This window comes from Phyllobates terribilis, unplaced genomic scaffold, assembly GCF_046119375.1.
Source record: "Phyllobates terribilis strain yellow unplaced genomic scaffold, ASM4611937v1 Scaffold_2__4_contigs__length_985480577, whole genome shotgun sequence".
NCBI lineage: Eukaryota > Metazoa > Chordata > Amphibia > Anura > Dendrobatidae > Phyllobates > Phyllobates terribilis.
Window position 1 is genome coordinate 680,334,260 of NW_027362762.1, and position 22,482 is coordinate 680,356,741.

General features: G+C 44.4%; 2 protein-coding genes across 2 annotated transcripts in view; one reads left to right on the forward strand and one right to left on the reverse strand.

Moving 5' to 3' along the window:
• Positions 1-9,206, reverse strand: part of LOC141224289 (microtubule-associated serine/threonine-protein kinase 3-like) — a 40,837-nt gene extending 31,631 nt beyond the window's left edge. Inside the window, exon 1 of the mRNA XM_073666900.1 lies at positions 8,916-9,206. The gene's annotated coding sequence lies outside the window, so the exon portion shown is untranslated. The remainder of the gene's footprint in view (positions 1-8,915) is intronic.
• YOD1 (YOD1 deubiquitinase) lies at positions 8,621-18,014 on the forward strand. Its single transcript, XM_073666904.1, has 2 exons — positions 8,621-9,084; positions 12,179-18,014. Exons 1-2 carry the CDS (start codon positions 8,877-8,879, stop codon positions 12,871-12,873), a joined length of 903 nt encoding a protein of 300 aa, XP_073523005.1. The 5' UTR covers positions 8,621-8,876; the 3' UTR covers positions 12,874-18,014.
• The last annotated feature ends 4,468 nt before the right edge of the window (positions 18,015-22,482 follow it).

The following is a 22,482-nucleotide window of genomic DNA, read 5'->3' on the forward strand; positions in this document are numbered from 1 at the left end:
ATACCTTGTAGCCACATTTGGGAACCCTGGGGCACACCAGTTTTGTAGCACCACTGCACACATAACACCCTTTGAGTCGTGAACTGGAGAAATGTGCTAGGGAAGCCATCATGGGGAACAGGCAGTGTGGGAGGCAAATCCTGGTGTTTACCTGCCATACCCCTGACTCTGGCCGTACAGTACCCGCTTTGGCCCATGGGTTCTGTTCATGTAAGGGAGCCTGGGTCTGGAAGACCTGCAGTAGTTCACTATCAACGGCCACTGGGGCCAGTGCGGTGAAGGTCTCCTCTGTCAAAATGTGGCTTCCTGCACTTTCAGTCACTGAGCTCCCTATAAGGGCCGTGTCTGCTATGGAAAGTATTCCAGTCAGAGGTAGTCGTGCTGCTTAATTAGCCACCTGATCGGCAAAGGCATCCCCTACTGCAAGGGAAGTTTGTTCCCGTGTGTGTGTAGATAGCTGGCCTTCGGGGAAGGGTGAGTGCTGTGAGTAGCTGCTCTACAGCCTCATAGGTCTGCCAGCAGAGGCCATAAAATTACAGCCAAAGTTATGTGCGATCCTTTAAAACATAACTCGAGTCCGAAAATACATTAATCTCTTTACTTTTTCCCACATTGCACGCTGCATCAAGCGCCTTCAGCTCAGCCTCTGGCACAGAGCAGCTGGAGGAGAGTGGTTCATGTATTACTGCCTTACCATTGTGGACTACTGCATACCCGGTGATGAACGCCCTTGATCGTTGTCCCAAGCTCTGGATCAATCTACAAAATACTCAGCAGAGGGGTTAGTGAGGGGACATCACTGAAATCTAACAAGCCCTATGTTTCTGCCTCCATCAATAACTGACAGTCATGTTCATGTGTCAATGTCAAACTGAGCTTCCTCATCTGCTAGTTTGAAAAACGGGGGAAGGTTTTGGCTCATAGTCCCTCCCTCTTCCCCATCCTGATATTCTCCTCCCTTTTCTAAATCCACTGGGTATCGTGTAGCTGAATTTAGAACATTAGAGCATTTGATAGATATATGGGGGGAGGTGTTAAAAGGGGAGGTTATACAGACAAAAAGACCTCCTGTGTGGAGCTCTCGGACGTTATCATGTATCACCGCATTGTCGATAGTACTTATAGGGTACTACTTTATACAGTGGGTTGGATACCTGGTTTAAGTTTTACTGTCACCGGAGAATGGGTAGTTCTCCCAAATCAAGCTTGTGATGTGCCCACAGCTGGCTGGGTATGTTCTTGAACCAAGTAGTTAGGAAATGGGGATCGAAGCGTGTACTGTCCAGGGCTGTGGGAAGTGTCAGGGAGAAGAGACTACACAGCATGCCTTCATCTAAGGGGGGTAGTCATCTAGGGTCCATTTGGAGCGAATTCTATACAGGCTCCAATTTTCTGCAACACGTCTGTCCCTAACAAATTAAAAGATACAGCAGAGGAAACTAAAACCTGGATCACAATTGAAACTGAATCATGCAAATTCAGTCGGAGGGGCTGAGTCATTTGTAATTTAGTAGCTCATCCCTCTACCACTTCACAAGTTACATATTTGGGAACAGTATGTCTTCTGATTTGTGTTCTTGCATTAATGCTGTACAGGCTACTCCAGTGTCTATCATGAATGTAACAGATTGTCCCCAGAGAAATGGAGACAGTGAGTGTGGTCTCTGAGGGGTTGAAAACGGTGCACAGGGAGACATCTGGATTGCTGGAGTTTCCAATGGGGGGGGGAGTTCAGGATAGTAGCTGTTGATTTTGTAGGACATTTAAAATGTCCTCTTTGTCCACACCACCAATCTACTTTTGCTGCAGTCTCTATTTGCCCCTTGATTACTTCTCCTCTCCCCCTCCCTCTTACCTTTCTTGCTGCAGGATCCTAATTAACTCTTTCTTTGACATGCTTTCTACTTCAGCACCCTGGGCTATTTCCCTCAGATCAACCCATTTCATATTGCGCCACTCCGAGCGACCAGTGCGTACTACGGTCTGGACTATAGATTTAAGGCCGTTAATGAAACACTGCAGCAATAGTAAGGATTCACTGTAAAATGATTGAGACTAGATCATCCCATGTGGCCCGATATGCCTCCTCAACACCATGGAGATGCATTCTAAATGTTAGGGAGTCTGAGAGCAGGGTAACAAGAGCATTGAGCTCACTGGGGGGGGACCACGGACATTGTTATGCTATTAGTGATCGATACCTGTGGTGGATCATGTACTAGCAGGTTATTTTCTATCCTAGGAGGTAGAAAGTGTACATGACTCGTGGTCCTCATGGGGGCAGAGGCACCTTGGGCATGGAGACCCACAGGACACAGTAATTAACCCCACGGGATTCTGTTGGCCACAGTACCTGCAGTTCTTGCATAAGGCATGGGTGCCAAAAAGGATGCAAGTTTAACATCAAGTACTGATACTACAGGGGTCTCTGCATTTTTATACTACCATAGATTACATTTACAGTTCTATGTCTATTTTCTCTGATATATTTTCACTCATTGAGAGACGCTTGGGCTACTTCTAACCACATCCTAGCCAGCTCAAGTCTGCTCTTATCTATCTTCGAGTAATCCTTCACAATTGCAAATACATTTCTCCCATTTCTTCTTAGTCTTTTCACTTTATCACATGCAGGGACAAGGGTAGTACCTCTGAGTTTGCTTACTTCCTTTCAGTTGACAGTACTCATGACAGCAACTTAAATTCCTGCAGTTATCCGAAGAACTGAATGGGCCCATAGAGTCTTGACCGCAGAAGCCTCTACTCTTTTCCCAGCACCAATTTGCTCACAAGTGAAGAATTTCAACTCCCAGAACCAGTGTTCTCGGAAGAGATGAATTTCTAGGAAATATCAACATCAGGTAACCAACCCTTTGTACCCGTGCAAATTGGATACACAACCAACCAAATAACAATCCAAAAACTATACTATCAATAGCTATTGCAATTACTTCCACTAGTCAAAATAACATGTCATGGAAGAAGAAGTTCTTTTTCTACAAAACTTGTATCCACCTCCTCTGATTTATCTAGCATAAAAGGGGAGCCATGTGTGTGCTGCATGCATCTGATATGTGAGCGGTGTGTGTGCAGCATGCATCTGATATGTGAGCGGTGTGTGTGCTGCATGTGTCTGATATGTGAGCGGTGTGTGTGCTGCATGTGTCTGATATGTGAGCGGTGTGTGTGATGCATGTATCTGATATATGAGCGGTGTGTGCTGAAACCATCTTATATGTGAGCAATGTAAGTGCTGCATGCATCTGATATGTGAGCTGTGTGTGTGCTGCATGTGTCTGATATGTGAGCGGTGTGTGTGCTGCATGTGTCTGATATGTGAGCGGTGTGTGTGCTGCATGTGTCTGATATGTGAGCGGTGTGTGTGCTGCATGTGTCTGATATGTGAGCGGTGTGTGTGCTGCATGTGTCTGATATGTGAGCGGTGTGTGTGCTGCATGTGTCTGATATGTGAGCAGTGCCTGTGCTGCATGTGTCTAATATGTGAGCAATGTCGGTGCTGCATGTGTCTGATATGTGAGCTGTGTGTGCTGCATGTATCTGATATATGAGCGGTGTGTGTGCTGCATGCAGGGCTGTGGAGTCGGTAAGCCAAACCTCCGACTCCTCAATTTCCATGACACCGACTCCAACTCCGACTCCCTCATACATGGCTAATGTTTAAGTGATAAATTTACTGTAGCACAGATTAATCTCAGCTAAAAGTCTAGACCCTTAGATCAGGAATAGGACAGACATTTATAGGACATTTCATAACTTTCCCAAATTCTTATGAAAAAAATATTCCCCACAAATTGCATTGAATTACTGTACCCAATTTATTATATATTTTAGAAGTTGGAGTCAGTCAATTTTATACCGACTCATATTCCAACTCCACAGCCCTGGCTGCCTGTGTCTGATATGTGAGCGGTGTGTGTGCTGCCTGTGTCTGATATGTGAGCGATGTGTGTGCTGCATGTGCCTGATATGTGAGCGATGTGTGTGCTGCATGTGTCTGATATGTGAGCAGTGCCTGTGCTGCATGTGTCTAATATGTGAGCAATGTCGGTGCTGCATGTGTCTGATATGTGAGCTGTGTGTGCTGCATGTATCTGATATATGAGCGGTGTGTGTGCTGCATGCAGGGCTGTGGAGTCGGTAAGCCAAACCTCCGACTCCTCAATTTCCATGACACCGACTCCAACTCCGACTCCCTCATACATGGCTAATGTTTAAGTGATAAATTTACTGTAGCACAGATTAATCTCAGCTAAAAGTCTAGACCCTTAGATCAGGAATAGGACAGACATTTATAGGACATTTCATAACTTTCCCAAATTCTTATGAAAAAAATATTCCCCACAAATTGCATTGAATTACTGTACCCAATTTATTATATATTTTAGAAGTTGGAGTCAGTCAATTTTATACCGACTCATATTCCAACTCCACAGCCCTGGCTGCCTGTGTCTGATATGTGAGCGGTGTGTGTGCTGCCTGTGTCTGATATGTGAGCGATGTGTGTGCTGCATGTGTCTGATATGTGAGCGATGTGTGTGCTGCATGTGCCTGATATGTGAGCGATGTGTGTGCTGCATGTGTCTGATATGTGAGTGATGTGTGTGCTGCATGAGTCTGATATGTGAGCGATGTGTGTGCTGTATGTATCTGATATGTGAGCGGTGTGTGTGCTGTATGTGTCTGACATATGAGCGATGTGTGTGCTGCATGTGTCTATGTGAGCAGTGTGTGTGCTGCATGTGTCTGATATGTGAGCAGTGTGTGTGCTGTGTCTAAGATGTGAGCAATGTCGGTGCTGCATGTGTCTGATATGTGAGCGGTGTGTGTGCTGCATGCAGGGCTGTGGAGTCGGTAAGCCAAACCTCCGACTCCGACTGCTCAATTTCCATGACACCGACTCCAACTCCGACTCCCTCATACATGAATCATGTGTAAGTGATAAATTTACTGTAGCACAGATTAATCTCAGCTAAAAGTCTAGACCTTTAGATCAGGATTTGGACAGATATTTAAAGGACATTTCATAACTTTCCCAAATTCTTATGAAAAAAATATTCCCCACAAACTACATTGAATTACTGTACCCAATTTATTATATATTTTAGGAGTTGGAGTCAGTCTATTTTATAGCGACTCAGATTCCGACTCCACGACTCTGACTCCACAGCCATGGCTGCCTGTGTCTGATATGTGAGCGATGTGTGTGCTACCTGTGTCTGATATGTGAGCGATGTGTGTGCTGCATGTGTCCGATATGTGAGCGATGTGTGTGCTGCATGTGTCCGATATGTGAGCGATGTGTGTGCTGCATGTGTCCGATATGTGAGCGATGTGTGTGCTCTGCATGTGTCTGATATGTGAGTGATGTGTGTGCTGCATGTGTCCGATATGTGAGTGATGTGTGTGCAGCATGAGTCTGATATGTGAGCGATGTGTGTGCTGTATGTATCTGATATGTGAGAGGTGTGTGTGCTGTATGTGTCTGATATGTGAGCGATGCATGTGCTGCATGTGTCTGATATGTGAGCGGTGTGTGTGCTGTTTGTGTCTGATATGTGAGCGATGTGTGTGCTCTGTATGTGTCTGTTATGTGAGTGATGTGTGTGCTGCAAGAGTCTGATATGTGAGCGATGTGTGTGCTGTATGTATCTGATATGTGAGCGGTGTGTGTGCTGCATGTGTCTGATATGTGAGCGATGCGTGTGCTGCATGTGTCTGATATGTGAGCGGTGTGTGTGCTGTATGCGTCTGATATGTTAGCGTGTGTGTGCTGCATGTGTCCGATATGTGAGCGGTGTGTGTGCTGCATGTGTCCGATATGGGGCCCATACGGCATGGGGCCCATACAGCATGGAGCATTATATGGGGCCCATGCAGCATTATATGGGGCCCAGCCTGCATGGAGCATTATATGGAGCCCATACAGCATGGAGCATTATATGGGGCCCATACAGAATAGAGCATTATATGGGGCCCAGCCTGCATGGAGCATTATATGGAGCCCATCCTGCATGGAGCATTATATGGAGGCCAGTATTCTGTATAGAGAATTATATGGGGGCCAGTATCCTGTATGGAGCATTACATGAGGTCCATTATTCTGTATGGAGCATTATATGAGGTCCATTATTCTATGTGGAGCATTATATGGGGGCCAGTATCCTGTATGGAGCATTATATGAGGTCCATTATTCTGTATGGAGCGTTATATGAGGTCCATTATTCTGTATGGAGCATTATATGAGGTCCATTATTCTGTATGGAGAATTATACAACCCCTGGCAAAAATTATGGAATCACCGAGCTCGGAGGATGTTCATTCAGTTGTTTAATGTTGTTGAAAAAAAGCAGATCACAGACATGGCACAAAACTAAAGTCATTTCAAATGGCAACTTTAGGGCTTTAAGAAACACTAAAAGAAATCAAGATAAAAAATGTGGTACTCAGTAAGGGTAATTTTTTTCAGACCAAGCATAGGGAAAAAATTATGGAATCACTCAATTCTGAGGAAAAAATTATGGAATCATGAAAAAAACACACAAAAGAACACTCCAATACATCACTAGTATTTTGTTGCATCACCTCTGGCTTTAATAACAGCTTACAGTCTCTGAGGCATGGACTTAATGAGTGACAAACAGTACTCTTCATCAATCTGGCTCCAACTTTCTCTGATTGCTGTTGCCAGATCAGCTTCGCAGGTTGGAGCCTTGTCATGGACCATTTTCTTCAACTTCCACCAAAGATTTTCAATTGGATTGAGATCCGGACTATTTGCAGGTCATGACATTGACCTTATGTGTCTTCTTTCAAGGAATGTTTTCACAGTTTTTGCTCTATGGCAGGATGCATTATCATCTTGAAAAATGATGTCATCATCCCCAAACATCCTTTCAATTGATGGGATAAGAAAACTGCCCAAAATATCAATGTAAACTTGGGAATTTATTGAAGATGTAATGACAGTCATCTCCCCAGTGCCTTTACCTGACATGCAGCCCCATATCATCAATGACTGTAGAAATTTGCATGTTCTCTTCATGCAATCATCTTTATAAATCTCATTGGAACGGCACCAAACAAAAGTTCCAGCATCATCACCTTGCCCAATGCAGATTCGCGATTCATCACTGAATATGACTTTCATCCACTGTCCACGATTGCTTTTCCTTAGCCCATTGTAACCTTGTTTTTTTCTGCTTAGGTGTTAATGATGGCTTATGTTTAGCTTTTCTGAATGTAAATCCCATTTCCTTTAGGCGGTTTCTTACAGTTCGGTCACAGACATTGACTCCAGTTTCTTCCCATTCGTTCCTCATTTGTTTTATTGTGCATTTCCTGTTTTGGAGACATATTGCTTTAAGTTTCCGGTCTTGAAGCTTTGATGTCTTCCTTGGTCTACCAGTATGTTTGACTTTAACAACCTTCCCATGTTGTTTGTATTTGGTCCAGATTTTAGACACAGCTGAATGTGAACAACCAACATCTTTTGCAACATTGCGTGATGATTTACCTTCTTTTAAGAGTTTGATAATCCTCTCCTTTGTTTCAATTGACATCTCTCGTGTTGGAGCCATGATTCATGTCAGTCCACTTGGTGCAACAACTCTCCAAGGTGTGATCACTCCTTTTTAGATGCAGACTAACGAGCAGATCTAATTTGATGCAGGTGTTAGTTTTGGAAATGAAAATTTACAAGGTGATTCCATAATTTTTTCCCTCTGCTTGGTCTGAAAAAAATTACCCTTACTGAGTACCACATTTTTTATCTTGATTTCTTTTAGTGTTTCTTAAAGTCCTAAAGTTGCCATTTAAAATCACTTTAGTTTTGTGCCATGTCTGTGATCTGCTTTTTTTCAACAACATTAAACAACTGAATGAACATCCTCCGAGCCCGGTGATTCCATAATTTTTGCCAGGGGTTGTATGAGGTCGATTTTTCTGTATGGAGCGTTATATGGAACCCATTATTCTATGTGGAGCATTATGTGGGGACCAGTATTCTGTATGCGTTATATGAGGTCCATTTTTCTGTATGGCGTAATATATGGGGCCCATAATACTGTATGGAGGACTATACTGTTCGGTCTGCACTGTGCGTTGAGAGAATTCACTGTAGAATTTACAATAGATATCGCTCATGTAATGTAAGAAGTGAAATCTTCGGCATTGTACTATATATATATTTCTCTGCGGTATCTGTCCATATGAATCGTGGTATGTGTTAAAGGGGCCACTGAGACTCTTTCGCCCAGGGCCCACGAAAACCTGGAGCCGGCCCTGAGCAGGGCGTCTGCTGCATGTATCTGATAGGTGATGTGGGTGCCACTATCTAGAATAAGACCCGAGGAGCAGGCAGCAGTTCTAATAGTATACGAGAATCTCATTAGTTCATCTGGAGCAGCAATGCCATATTAAGTTATTGCGGCCCCTTTAAATAGAAAAAGATGGCAAAGCCCCCTCAGTAATAAACGCTGTGCACCCCTGGTCTACACATGCCCCTGCCCCATAGAGATCAGTGGGTACGTCAGTGTTTATTGCACTTCCATGCTCCTATGGGGGATAGCGCACATGTTGAGGGTTATACTCTCTTTCCATAGAGTAGTCCGTGGGCTCCGTCCTGGTAATGACGAGTCGCCGCTATATACAGAGACGCCTCAGTCAGGCGGCCACTATGGCGCCACATGAAGGTATCAGGAGCCGGACTGCGCTGCTCACACAGCCGTAACTAGAAGCTGACGGCCTCCCGTCACCAGGCACCGCTGCGAAGTCTCGCGAGACTCCATGAGTCAGCGGGCCCGGCCGGCTTCCCTACCACCATTGTTGTAGCGCTATTCTGTGGAGAGGTCTGGCCATGCTGCGGCTCCGCTGTAAGACCCGGGAGGGCACCCACCTGCTGCAGGGGCTGTCCGACGTCTCCAGTGTCCGCGAGCTGCAGGCCCAGATAACGGGGGTGACGGGCATCTCGGGGCCAACCCAGCGAGTAATGGTGGGGTACCCCCCTGCCAGCCTGAACCTCAGTGATGGGGACGCAACACTAGGAGATCTGCCGATCAAATCGGGTGAGAGATTGTGCATCCTTCCCTTCTAGTCTCCCCCAGTGTGTCAGCAGCGCAGTCTGCCCTGTGCTCGGGGATTCCGGGGACCATCATGGAGTGTGGCTCAGATTATTCTCTGGAATCCGCGGACTGGGGAGTAATCCGCCCGCGGACTGGGGAGTAATCCGCTCCGCCCGCGGACTGGGGAGTAATCCGCTCCGCCCGCGGACTGGGGAGTAATCCGCTCCGCCCGCGGACTGGGGAGTAATCCGCTCCGCCCGCGGACTGGGGAGTAATCCGCTCCGCCCGCGGACTGGGGAGTAATCTGCACAGCCAGCGGACTGGGGAGTAATCTGCACAGCCAGCGGACTGGGGAGTAATCCCCGGACTAGGGAATAATCCGCTCCGACCGGGGAGTGATCCTCTCCGCCCGCGGACCGGGGAATAATCCGCTCCGCCCGCGGACCGGGGAGTAATTCGCTCCGCCTGCGGACCGGGGAGTAATCCGCTCCGCCCGCGGACCGGGGAGTAATCCGCCCGCGGACCGGGGAGTAATCCGCTCCGCCCGCGGACCGGGGAGTAATCCGCTCCGCCCGCGGACCGGGGAGTAATCCGCTCCGCCCGCGGACCGGGGAGTAATCCGCTCCGCCCGCGGACCGGGGAGTAATCCGCTCCGCCCGCGGACTGGGGAGTAATCCCCGGACTAGGGAATAATCCGCTCCGACCGGGGAGTGATCCTCTCCGCCCGCGGACCGGGGAGTAATCCGCTCCGCCCGCGGACCGGGGAGTAATCTGCACAGCCAGCAGACTGGGGAGTAATCCGCTCCGCCCGCGGACTGGGGAGTAATCCCCGGACTAGGGAATAATCCGCTCCGACCGGGGAGTGATCCTCTCCGCCCGCGGACCGGGGAATGATCCGCTCCGCCCGCGGACCGAGGAGTGATCCTCGTGGACCGGGGAGTGATCCTCTCCGCCCGCGGACTGGGGAGTGATCCGCACAGCCAGCACACTGAATCTACAGAATGTACGTGTAGATTCATCAGCATCACGGGTGATCAGGGCAAATTGGGGGATATGTTCTCTTCATTAAAGGGTTTCTCTAGCTTTATAATAATTGGTGACCTATCCTTAGGGATGGGCCAACAATATAAGGTGAGTGGTGGGTGCCAGACGTATGCAGTGGTGGTCGTTCTCAGGGGGTGCAGGCCTGTCATTATTGAATACCAGCGGAGCTGCATTACCCTGCAATGGCCACTACACTGTGCACGGAGCTGTGCTATTTTGGCACCATTCACAGTTTACATCTGATCCCCCTCCAGAACCTAAACCAGCTGATCGGTGGGATGCAGGGTGCTGGATCTTCTCCAATCTGATAACCATTGTAAGCTGTTAAAAAGATTGACCACTACCTCAATATCAGATCTAGGGGTCCAGTACCTGGCATCACTAACAAGCAGTGCACGGATGTAAACTGGCTACTAGTGATGTGACCAGGCCGGCACCTCAGTGAGAGTCCCTTGCTGTGTCTAACTGGCACTTACCGGAGGTAAAATTATGGTGTTCGTCAGCTGAAACCGACACTCCGGCCTGAAAATTGCTCCGTCATTGTCGGCGGCCGAAATTTTATCTTAAATTTGTGTTTAGCCGCAGGTAAAGCGCAGTTTCCCCCAGCATACTCTGATATCCTGGAGTAGACGTAACAATGTCATGATAGGCTAATTCAAGGTGCATTTTCTCTGCCTAAAAGTGTGTGGCATTTATAAAAATAGTTTACCTCTCTATAACATTGGGGTACATAGTTTACATGTGTTGGAACCAAAATACTAAAAAGCTTGTTCTCTGGCTGTCTGGATCATTTGTCAGTTTGAAAATCATCATTGCTGATGTCGTATTGCTGCTTGATGTTTCGGACAGAGCAATATCCTCATAGTTATTATTCTCCCATAAGTGATAAATGATTGATATGTATATAATAAATTAGCGCTCCCTTTTGGGCAGAAATCTGATTGTCTAAATACAGCTTAAAAGGATCTCAACCTGTAAATGAAGCTGAAGTGCTTTTGAGTGTTCCAAAGCACTTCCCAAGTGTCTGCCTCCCCAGCTCTATTCCCCACCTACTTCGCCTCGGCTGACAGCGAGCAGCAAGGGAACTGTCAGTTATACAGAAGAAGATGGCGCTAGGCAAGACATGGAGCTTGGGAGACAGAGGCTCTGGAAGTGCTTCGGCCCCATTAACTAAATCTCCAAATTCATCCTCGAAAACTCTTGGAAAATTCTTCAAATTAATTTCTATGAAAAATGTACTTTTCCTGAGTTTTTAGAGCTTTTTTTTTTGTCCTGCAGAGGTTTTGGAAAATTTGTGGTGGAAAATTAGAAAGTTCATGTCACTTCATTGAAATGTATCCTGAAGGAAAACTTTAAAAATCTGGGCACCGTCCAATCAAATGGCTGCAAAAACCTCCTTGAGGAAAAAAAAAGAACTCTTCCAAACCGCATTAGGGCTCGTTCAGACGAGTGTATTATACGGAAGTGTGCTGAGTAAAAATCGGACCGCATACTGCCCAGTGTAATTCAGTAGCGCTGTTCAGATGATGGGTTTGACACACGGTCCGCGTATCCATGTGAGAAAAAAAAAATCGCAGCATGTATTATTTTATCTTGGGTGTGTAAAAATAAAAAAAAAATCATTCTACTTGGACCCCATACAGATCATCTGTGTAGCGTCCGATTTTTACAGATACATTGCAGTTATGTACATTTAATGTTAATGTACAAAATCAGATGACAGTAAGGATGAAGTACTTCCGAATTTTCTGGATGAAACATGGACGATTTTTCATTTTCTCATCTGACACCGGCCTTAGGAAAAGAAAAACTCATATCAGGCCTCCTCAAAAAAGGAGAGTTTCCTGAAGTTGTCTCTGCTATTTGTTTTTGAACTCCTGAAAAAAACTCGGTGAACTTGGCCTCCGAGAGCAACATAACCATATAAAAAGTTTAGGAGTGGAGATGTGAATCATTCATCACTGATTCCCTTTCAGTGTAGTTATATAAAGTAAAGCTTCTGCATTTATCATGTGTACTAGGTTTAATGTTTCCTTTCTATCTTTTTTATTAGGCGACACTCTTATTGTAGAAGAAGATAAAAGTAAGCCTACATCTGCCTCAATACATAGTATCAATGATCGAACCATATCAAAAAGTCCCCAGATTATCCGGAGGGTGGTGCCGGCTGACAATTCCTGTCTCTTCACCAGTGTGTACTACGTGGTGGAAGGAGGCGTATATGACCCCGCGTGTGCACCGGAAATGCGCAGTTTAATTGCTGAGATTGTGGCCAGTGACCCGACAAGTTATAGTGAAGTCGTGCTGGGTAAAAGCAACGAGGAGTATTGTGCCTGGATCCGCAGAGAGGACACCTGGGGCGGTGCCATAGAAGTATCAATACTTTCCAAATTCTACCAGTGTGAGATCTGCGTCGTGGATACCCAGACGGTGAGGATTGACCGGTTTGGAGAAGACGCTGGCTACAGTAGAAGAGTTCTGCTGATTTATGATGGCATTCACTACGACCCCTTGCAGCGGCAGTTTCCAGATTGTGACATGCCACCTATGACCATTTTTCCTACATCTGATGATGAGGCATTGGTGCAGGCATTGGAGCTCGCTGACGATGCCAGGCAAAAGCGACAGTTTACAGATGTCAACAGATTTGCCCTGCGCTGTATGGTTTGTCAAAAAGGATTAACGGGGCAGTCGGCAGCAAGGGATCATGCCAAGGAAACCGGCCATACCAACTTTGGGGAGGTGTAACAACGCCTCTTTTGTTAGTACAAATGGTGGAAGCTACCTCATATGTCTGATCCCAGGTTACCAAGAAGTATTCTTGGGTCAGAAAGCAGTAAAAATGTTCAATCTTCACAGGTTACCTTATTGTGCCGTTGCGAGGAGCATCATATCCTCCCGTAGTGTTCCCCAGAGTGGCAGCTTGGTGTGAAAGGGTCCACAGAAACACCCATGACCAACATCGGTGTTTCATGGCCAAGTCCTTGAGCTTTTTGCCTAGCTGTGATGATTTCCAAGCAGAGCAGATGTTACGTATTTATTATTTTGGAATGTTGCATGTATAAATTATAATACTCTATTATAACCGTAGCACCCCTTATGTGATGCACAGAATTACACCTTTTTGCTGCATTTTTTGTAAACTTGAAGTAGTCCTTGGCATATCGCGGCTGCATGCAAGTGTTTGAGTAGTATAATACCAGCCATTTTCCGGATCGGGAATTTCTTCTTTCCATTTCTCACGCTGGGCTCCCGTCCATTTAGGAAAAGAGTTTATTTCACTTTTTGCATTTTCACGGCCCGGCCAGCTGCTGTCCGACTACACACTTGCACTAGATGAGCCTTTATATCACCATATTTCAGCTAAGCGTAATAACAAAGAACTTGCTGGAATTAAGTGCCGAAGAACTGGAGTCCCCTTATGTTTCTTTTTTTAGCTCCTGATAATTAATGAACTTTTTTTTTTTTTCATTAGTTTGGCTGAAACTAGGTACAATTATGTTACCTTTTGTTAATTTTATTAAACTGTGACAATCTGTATAGCATGGGACATGTAGAAGGGAAGTGCAGAATCGCCGAAGATAAGAGATCTGGCATCTCCTTACTCATTGTTGCCTCCATAGGGTTAGGGCCAAGCCTGGTGAAATGGGGTAGCCCCATGGAGGTTACCCGATGGGTGAGACAAACTTTACAAATGTGTCCTTCCTTACCTTGGCCCTTAGTTTTGACATCCTGAGATTTGCATCATCGGATTTCCTGTTACTCTGTCAGGAGTTGCTTATGCTACATGTGTCTGTGCGGCCATCCAGTGGTTGTGATGTAAACTGCAGCCTGTCAGGGGTTTTACGTCATGATTTGAGAATGTGTTACATTTGTCTTTTGAGTAATGCATGTTCTTTAAAGAAGTATTCCCAAGAACTATTTATTTTCGCCTTGTCTGTCTAAATAGGTGAGTAGTGTAAGTGCAATAAAATAGTCACCGGTTTTCCTTGGTTTCCTGCGCTGCTCCGGTCTTCTCACGTGACTTCTTCACCGATGTCCTGGATCACAGTGGGATTTATGGACAGGCCAGAAGTCGCTTATACGTTAGACGTCTATAAAAGCAACTTCCAGTTTACGCATAAATCCCATGTCACATGAGTGAGAAAAGGAAACCAGGGAAGACCGCAATCGGTGAGTGCTTTATTACACTACATACGTATTTAGATAGGTTTAGCGAATAAAAAATATCTTGGGTGTGCTTCCTTAATGAAATTCACAGAAAAGTAAGGATTGACATATCTCTATTTGCCTTTTTTTTTTTTTACAGCTGTTTGCATTTTTTTAATATATTTAGCGTATTCTCTGACGATTACCTCTGTGTAGACATACAAGGTCATATCAAGTAGTCATTGACTATTATTGTAGAAAAAAAAAAAAAGTGTTCCCCTGCATGTAAAATCATGGTAGATGTCACTTTTCTGTACTGTACGGTATGTATTTTATTAGTTTGCAAGGTCACTGCTTGCAGTGAGTGAATGAGATCGTGGCTGTTTCAATGCTGTACTATAAAATGTACTCCAGACAATCCTCTGCCAGCTAAATACATCAGCGGCACAAATCTCAATACTGTCCTGAGCTTTGCTTCAATGTATCAGTCTAGGCTCCAGACTGCCTCGTTACCTGGACTAAGTTCCACCTTCTACAGCATTTGGGTGTCATCATGTTTTTATTCACTGACAGCGAACCAGTCCTAAAAATGGTGGGAAGCTGAAATGCAAAATATATTAGATACATACATTGCATAACTTGGACATTATACAATTCTAAAACTCGTCCATTGAGGCATCTTCATTCCATGTGTACGTGCTCCTTAAGGGATGAATACTAACCTGCAAAGATAGGCATTTGCTAAATCTGTCATACAGCATTTATTAGCCTTCCATAGAAGAAAAGCTGCTTCAGATATCCATTGGCTCCACGATTACCGACTGTTCACCGAGCATGTGAGTGTGCAAAAGTGATCACAATGTGACATTAAAGCCTCTCATACACATTAGACTGTCGGTTGCACTTGCCGATATCGACGGGTTTGGTTGACTATCTGTGTATGGGTGCCCAGACCACATATCGTTAGGGGAGATGTCAAGCCTCGATTTCGGACTAGGGATTACTTTGTTCTCCCGGAGAAAAACCTCCATCGGCGATGTCTGTTGTTAGCTTTCGCATAGAGAACACGGGAGTGCTCATCAGAGCAATTGCTCGTATGTATGGGGAGACATAGCCACAGGACAAAGCATTGTTTTAAGCCTTGTTCATCTAATGTGTATGGCCGCTGAGCCCAGATTCATTACAACTTCATGCCTATATTAACATGTAGCCCTAAGCTCCAATCATGCTGGTGGTTGAGCAACTCTTCAGGACCATGGTTGGACTTGCCACCTATATGCTGGAATGTTTTGCTGTAGCAGAACAACGTAGCACAAAGTTTCAACCTTTACAAAATCTGTTCTGTGGGTGCTGTGTGTGAACCCAGCACGCTGTTTGTATTCTGGAGAATGCTGCTTTGATGGCGTCGTTCTCAATCTCCGCAATCCTTTTAACGTAACTGAACCGGAGTGACCGGCTAGGCCTTGTATCCTATACTAAATATCCTCTTTTAGATGCAATCTGTACTGACCCAGTTCTTACATCTAGGTTATGACTAAGACATTCTTCACATTGTAGCTGCCTGGAGGCGCCTGAGGTTCTCAGCTTCCAGTTTTCTACACCGGTACTGTCAGTTTATAGAGTTGCCTGTTAGAGTTCAGATATAAGCTATAAAACCCTCAACCTCATTGCCAAGTGGTGGAAAGCTATACTGTACAAGTGGCAATACTTATGGTAGCGCGCACTGTTTTCCTGCTGCCTTGCTGTCATTCATGGCATTTTATATCAAAAGGTGGGCATAGATGGGTGGGGGAATGATAGTATGCCTGTGGCGTTTATCATGTAACCTTGCCACGGAGTATTGCCTGTATGCCACCATGATTATGTTCATGTTATAAGCTATATTTATGTGTACTGTATTGTATATTATGTCGAGAGATAAGGCTGAGCAGCTTCAGTTCTCTTTATTATGTGGCTGTGATTTTTTTTCTCATTATTAAATCCATTCTCCTACACAATAAGCATCAAAATCAGACAGCTAATGGGTTTCGTTAACGTCTTTTGATGCCAGAGCAGCAAAAACAACTAATCTTGATCTCGTCTGAATGTACCCGGTGAAGCCTTTGTATTCTGCACTCATGAGTGCTCTACTTGGATTAGAAGTCCTATTGACTTGAATAAGATTGTCATATAAGTTCTCTCAAACACTTCATGGTGACAAACCAACTTGCCAGGATTTCCTTGACCATTGGTTTCCAATCCCATGATGAAATCATTCGTCCAATACTTTACTATAAAAGCGTATAATTTTTTAATTTTTACAAAATGGGAGAAAATGTATCTAAACGCAGTCTTTTGACAATTTATAGATTGATATTTGGACGATAAAATAAATTCAGTCCATGAGTTTGGATCACCTCCACCGGTCTCCTGAATGATGGAGATGTGGATCTTCTCAGAACCCTCAAACACATTCAATAGGGGATGGTGCTGCATAACTCAGGCACGCTGTACCTTCCAGATCATTCGTTCCACATAATTAATGTCCTGCATATTTTATGCTGGAACAGTCTGTTTATATAGGGTAGTGGTTTAAGGGTTCAAAATGTAATGGTGACCTCCTTTTAAAGGAGTTGTCTGCTTCTTGGACACCCCTTTTATAGATAAAGTATTCCTTGTAAAAAAAACAAAACAACATATAGCATACTCGCCGACGAAGTTCCAGCAATGCCGAGGCTCATGTGACATAGTTATGCCGTGTGAGCCCTGCAACCAGTCAGCAGCCACTATTAGGCTTCTGCGCTCTTGCTTCTCTTATTCAGAAGTAGTGAGGGTGCAGCATCTCTACACCACTGATTGGCTGCAGGGCTCGCGTGACATAATGTCATAGGAGACCTGGTGCTGGCAACGCTGGAATGGCTCTGGTGTGGAAAATGAGACTTTATTTTACAAGGAAAAGTACTATATTTAAAAAGGGGCTGTCCAGGTAGTGAACAACCCCTTAAAGGACAAACTGTATCGAACACTAAAGTTAGTTGTTTTTTTTCCCATGCTTTCTGCATGTGACTTACAACATATCAGCAGTCGATGAATGCAAAAGGTGATGGATGACCACAGCTCTCTGTCATCTTATTTCCATGTGGTCTTACATGCTTATCACAGAGAGGATGTATAGGGTTATGCTTTCTGCTACCATAGCTCCCGTGTCCTCTTCATTCTTTACAGAACCTGAATCTACATTGTTATGGAAAATGAAATGAATTTCTATGCTGTTCCACATCCAGACATTCATCCATCAACCATATTCTTGGCAAGACTTGACTCTATGCTTAATTTCTTGACCAATGCTTGAATTGTATGCCATCAGATGGAGCACGATCCCTATACTATATTGTGAATGTCATCAATGTACCCGTGTATACGGCATTGCCTTAAACATCCATAAACGCAACTTTTCTGATCTTGTATTACATGTATCAACACCTGTGAACAAGCTGTATCCATTTTCCGTCACAAGTTTTTATACTTTTATTTATTTTTTTTTTACATCGTTAAAGCAGTGGTGTTATATTTGGAGTTTTTTTGGCACCAAAATTTACCATTTTCAGTTGGATGTGACCATTATTATGTAATACTATGCTGATTTTCTGAGGTGCTGCTTTAACTGATAACTGCTTGACAATGAATCCTACCTTGAACACATTTTGATAAGTACTGAAGACAGTGACTGCTTTGTGTGTTGGTTTTGCCCTTATATAAATAAAGTCACTATTTAACCTAATGTGTGTTATGTGTTAAAGTTTAACTTCTATCCAGATACTAATAAAATGCAACATTTTTTGGGACGGAAACTACTCAGGCTATGTGCCCACGTTGCATTTATGAAGCAGAAAATTTCTGCTGCATAAATGCAAGTCCTCTCCCGGAAAAACGCATGCGGAATTCCGCACGCGTTTATCGCGCATTTATCACGCGTTTTCCACATGCGGAATTGCCTTGCGTTTTTTATGCATTGGACAAAGGCAATTCCGCTTGCGGAAACGCAAAATTAAATGACATGCTGCGGATTTTTGAACGCAGCATAAACGCTGCGGAAAAATCCGCAGCATGTGCATAGAACTTGCGGAATCCCATTGGGGATCATGGGGTGCGGGTTACCAAGCGTTTTACAAGCGTTTCCGCTGCGGAAATTCCGCATCAAAAACGCTTGTAAAACGCTACGTGGGCACACAGCCTAAAGGCTGTTTCCAATTACTAAAACATTTTTGCCTTAAATAAAAAAAATAAAAAAAAAAGCCAAAAATGTCACCTTTTCATCATACTGACTCACATTTCTGCGACAGAAATGCATTAAATCTGCATCATGGGCACACAGCCTAATAGGTTAAGAGTTCAATGATCATGCCAGTGTCAGGCTAAGTGCCCATGAAGCAGAAATGTTCCGGATTTTTTCTGCATCGCGCTGGCAGGAAAAATGCATGCGGATTATGCATGCGGATTTTACATGCGTTTTTCCTGCCAGGTAGAAGTATGCGGGATGTCAAGCGCTTTTCCAAACGATTTTAGCATCACTTGGAAAAGTGCTTGACAACTTGGTCACACTATATAAATCCATGCAACTGGCATGGATTTATATAGTGTGACCAAGTTAGTTAAAAAAAAGAATAAAAATGGTAAAAAATAAAAAAACATTATACTCACCTTCCGATGGTGCCCTGGCTCCGCGGCGGTTCGCGATGGTGTAAAAGGACCTTCCATGATGTCATTTAGTCATGTGACAGGTCACACGACTGCTGACGTCGACGATCGCGTGACCTGTCACATGACTAAATGAGGAGACCGGGGGCCATCGTAAGGTAAGTATAATGTTATTTTAAAATTTTAATTCTTTTTTTTACAGGTTCTATGGTACCCTGGTCTGGATGAGAGTCTTCTCTTCTCCAGACCTGGGTACCATCCGCACATTGAATCGCTTAATATCCGTATGTGCACATGTAGTCATGCGGATATTATGCGATTCAATGCAAGTCAATGGCGGCGATTTCGCCACGTTTCCGCAAAATGAAAGGACATGCTGCGGATTTTTCCGCAGTGGAAATTTCCGCAGCATGTGCACCGCACATGCGGATCATCTTTGGGGACCATGGGGCACGTATTACCAAGAGTTTTTTAAGTGTTTTCGCTGCGGAAATTCCACAGCAAAAACGCTTGAAAAATGCCTAGTGGGCACACAGCCTCAATGGCACAAGATTGCTGAGCACAATGACTGCCTTCAGTGATCTCGTGCTCTGTAATTATGATATCACCACTGCAGCATGTCAGCAAAGACTGGTGGTGGCGGGAAGGCATTGCGGGATATGCTTTGAGATTTTGTAATTTTTCACAGAGAAAGCTGATACAGTAAAGAAAATTAATCTCTGAGAACGTATTTTAATCACGTTATGTTTTACTGAGTGAGCAATGCATGAAGTCAGTGAGGTGTAACCTGAGCTAATCTTACTACAGTGCCAATGGGCATCCTTTTTGCCGATTGCTGCTGTACTGCTCAGGAATGAGCCGCAGTAGTTATTGCCTTGGCCATGTGAAAACTCACATTTTGGGTCTGAAGTGAAAATAGTAATGACCTTTTTACTTGATTTACTTAATTAGAAGTCAATTTACTAATTTATTAAAAATTTACTTGGGAATTTGTTACCAGGTTTTTGTTGCCCTAGCCGAGAGCAGCTTAATATAGGGGCATAGACCTTGATGCACTGAGCTTACCTGTAGTTTTGGAAAAATCACAGTTTTATCTGCTGGACTTCCCAATCATGAGCTCGCTATAATCCCACCCACAACATTATCAACCCCTTTCTGTCTACACTATGCATAGGCAGAAAGCTGCCAATCGGTGGTGGGTGGCAAGGATCTGCTAGTCATGAATATGGAGAACTACATGGCAGCAGGCCTCCTAGTTCCCTGTTGAAATCTGCTGATAAAACTATGATTTTATCAAAACTATAACAAACAGCCCAGTAAGTGGCATATCACTGGAATCTGTCTCTACATTATGCTGCTGAGGTAGCAAAAATCTATTGCATAATATTGACTTATTTCGTTTCTGAAAGATGAAAGGTTGTCCTATCAAACTTTACCACTAAGGGAAAACTTTGGTTTGGGCTACACTGACTTTGGCTACAATTATCACACAACCAAAGTTCTCAAAGTGTCACTGCTACATCACAGCACAATACAAGTTGATGGTGTTGCATAACCATCCTGAGGGTAGTGCGACAAGCAAGTTGTAAAAAAAATCTGATGCAGTTAGACGACTTGCGATTGGCTTGTCTGAGTCGTAACAATGTTACAGTGTCACCTAGAGAACTCTTGTGTCAGGTGTCGCAGCCAAAGTCGCCATGCAACCACAGGCTTATTCAGATACCGGTTCTTGATGAACCAAATAAGATGATACTGATATAAATTGTGTAATTCATTCAAAACAAAATTAAAGGGGTTGTCCGGGCTTTCTGCATAATTTGTGTGTGTTCCTAGGCTGCAGAATGCTGACAGTTTGTAATATACTCCCTGCCAGTATTCTGCATGGTGTCCTAGGTATCACACTTAGCCATGGGACAGCTCTCTCCTGATTCTGGGAAAGCTGCTCTCTCCCCAACTAGTGTTTTACTGTCTGGCAGAGACTGGTCAGTGACGCCACAGCAGACATCACGCCCCCAGTCTCTACCAGACCCTCCACCAGCCTCCCCAAGCGGCACACAGTGCCAGGCAGCAGGGAAATGACTCCGCTTATTGGACTAACCAGGAAGGAAAAGGCTTCTACATAGGTGAGTATAATGTGCTGTGTGCATTCATCCCTTGCTCACCCCTCCCTCAACCATCCGCAAGGAGAAATATTAGCCCTAGATACCGGTCAGACGCCTCTCATCCAGCCAAACCAGAACTCGCACTTTGCACTGACGAGGGGCAGTATTCCGAAACACAGTGTCTGCAAATTGAGTTTGTGGTTCTGGCTTTTTATCCTAAGTCATGTGATATGACTCGTTAAAGGGTCACTATTGACTTTTATGATTGCTACTTCCTGTAGGTGACACTAGAGTTCTAGTCCTCTTTCTCTCTGAAGAGACAATTCCCTCATCCATCCACACACACATCCCTGCAGCACCTGAGGTGTATCATGTGGTATATATGTAGATACATCACTGTAGACTAAGGTTCTGCAGCAGCTGAGGTGTATTATGAGGTATATACAGTGAAGGAAATAATTATTTGATCCATTGCTGTTTTTGTAAGTTTCTCACTGACAAAGACATGAACAGTTTATAATTTTAAGGGTCGGTTAATTTTAACATTGAGAGAGATAATATCTCCCCCAAAAAATCAAGAAAATCACTTCTATAAATGTATTTGCGTTTTGCAGTACAATTGAAATAAGTATTTCTGGCAAACAACACTTAATACTTAGTGGAAAAACCCTTGTTGGCAAGCCCAGCAGTCAGATGTTTTTTGTAGTTGATGATGAGGGTTGTGCACATGTCAGGAGGAATTTTGGTCCACTCCTCTTTGCACATCATCTCTAAATCATAAAGATTTTGAGGCTGTCGCTTGGCAACTCGGAGCTTCAACTGCCTCCATAGGTTTTCTATGGGATTAAGGTCTGGAGACTGGCTAGGCCACTCCATGACCTTAATGTACTTCTTTTTGAAGCCATTCCTTTGTTGCCTTGGCTCTATGTTTTGGGTCATTGTCTTGCTGGAAGACCCACCCACGACCAATTTTTAATGTCCTGGCGGAGGGAAGAAGGTTTTCACTCAGGATTTTACGGTACATGGCTCCATCCATTCTCCCATTGATGCGGTGAAGTAGTCCTGTGCCCTTAGCAGAGAAACACCCCCAAAACATAATGTTTCCACCTCCATGCTTGACATTGGGGATGGTGTTCTGTGGGTCATAGGCAGCATTTCTCTTCCTCCAAACACGGCGACTTGAGTTAATGCCAAAGAGCTCAATTTTTGTCTCATCCGACCACAGCACCTTCTCCCATTAATTCACAGAATCATCCAGGTGTTCATTGGCAAACTTCAGACGGGCCTGCACATGTGCCTTCTTGAGCAGGGGGACCTTGTGGGCACAGCAGGATTTTAAACCTTTAAGGCGTAATGTGTTACCAATGGTTTTCTTGGTGACTGTGGTCCCAGCTGCCTTAAAATCATTAACAAGTTCCCTCCGTGTAGT

Bases quoted from the DNA above. Each gene is read 5' to 3' on its own strand.
- YOD1 (XM_073666904.1), top strand. From the start codon at position 8,877: ATGCTGCGGCTCCGCTGTAAGACCCGGGAGGGCACCCACCTGCTGCAG. The intron at 9,085-12,178 runs GTGAGAGATTGT...CTTTTTTATTAG, and splicing joins AGATCTGCCGATCAAATCGG to GCGACACTCTTATTGTAGAA.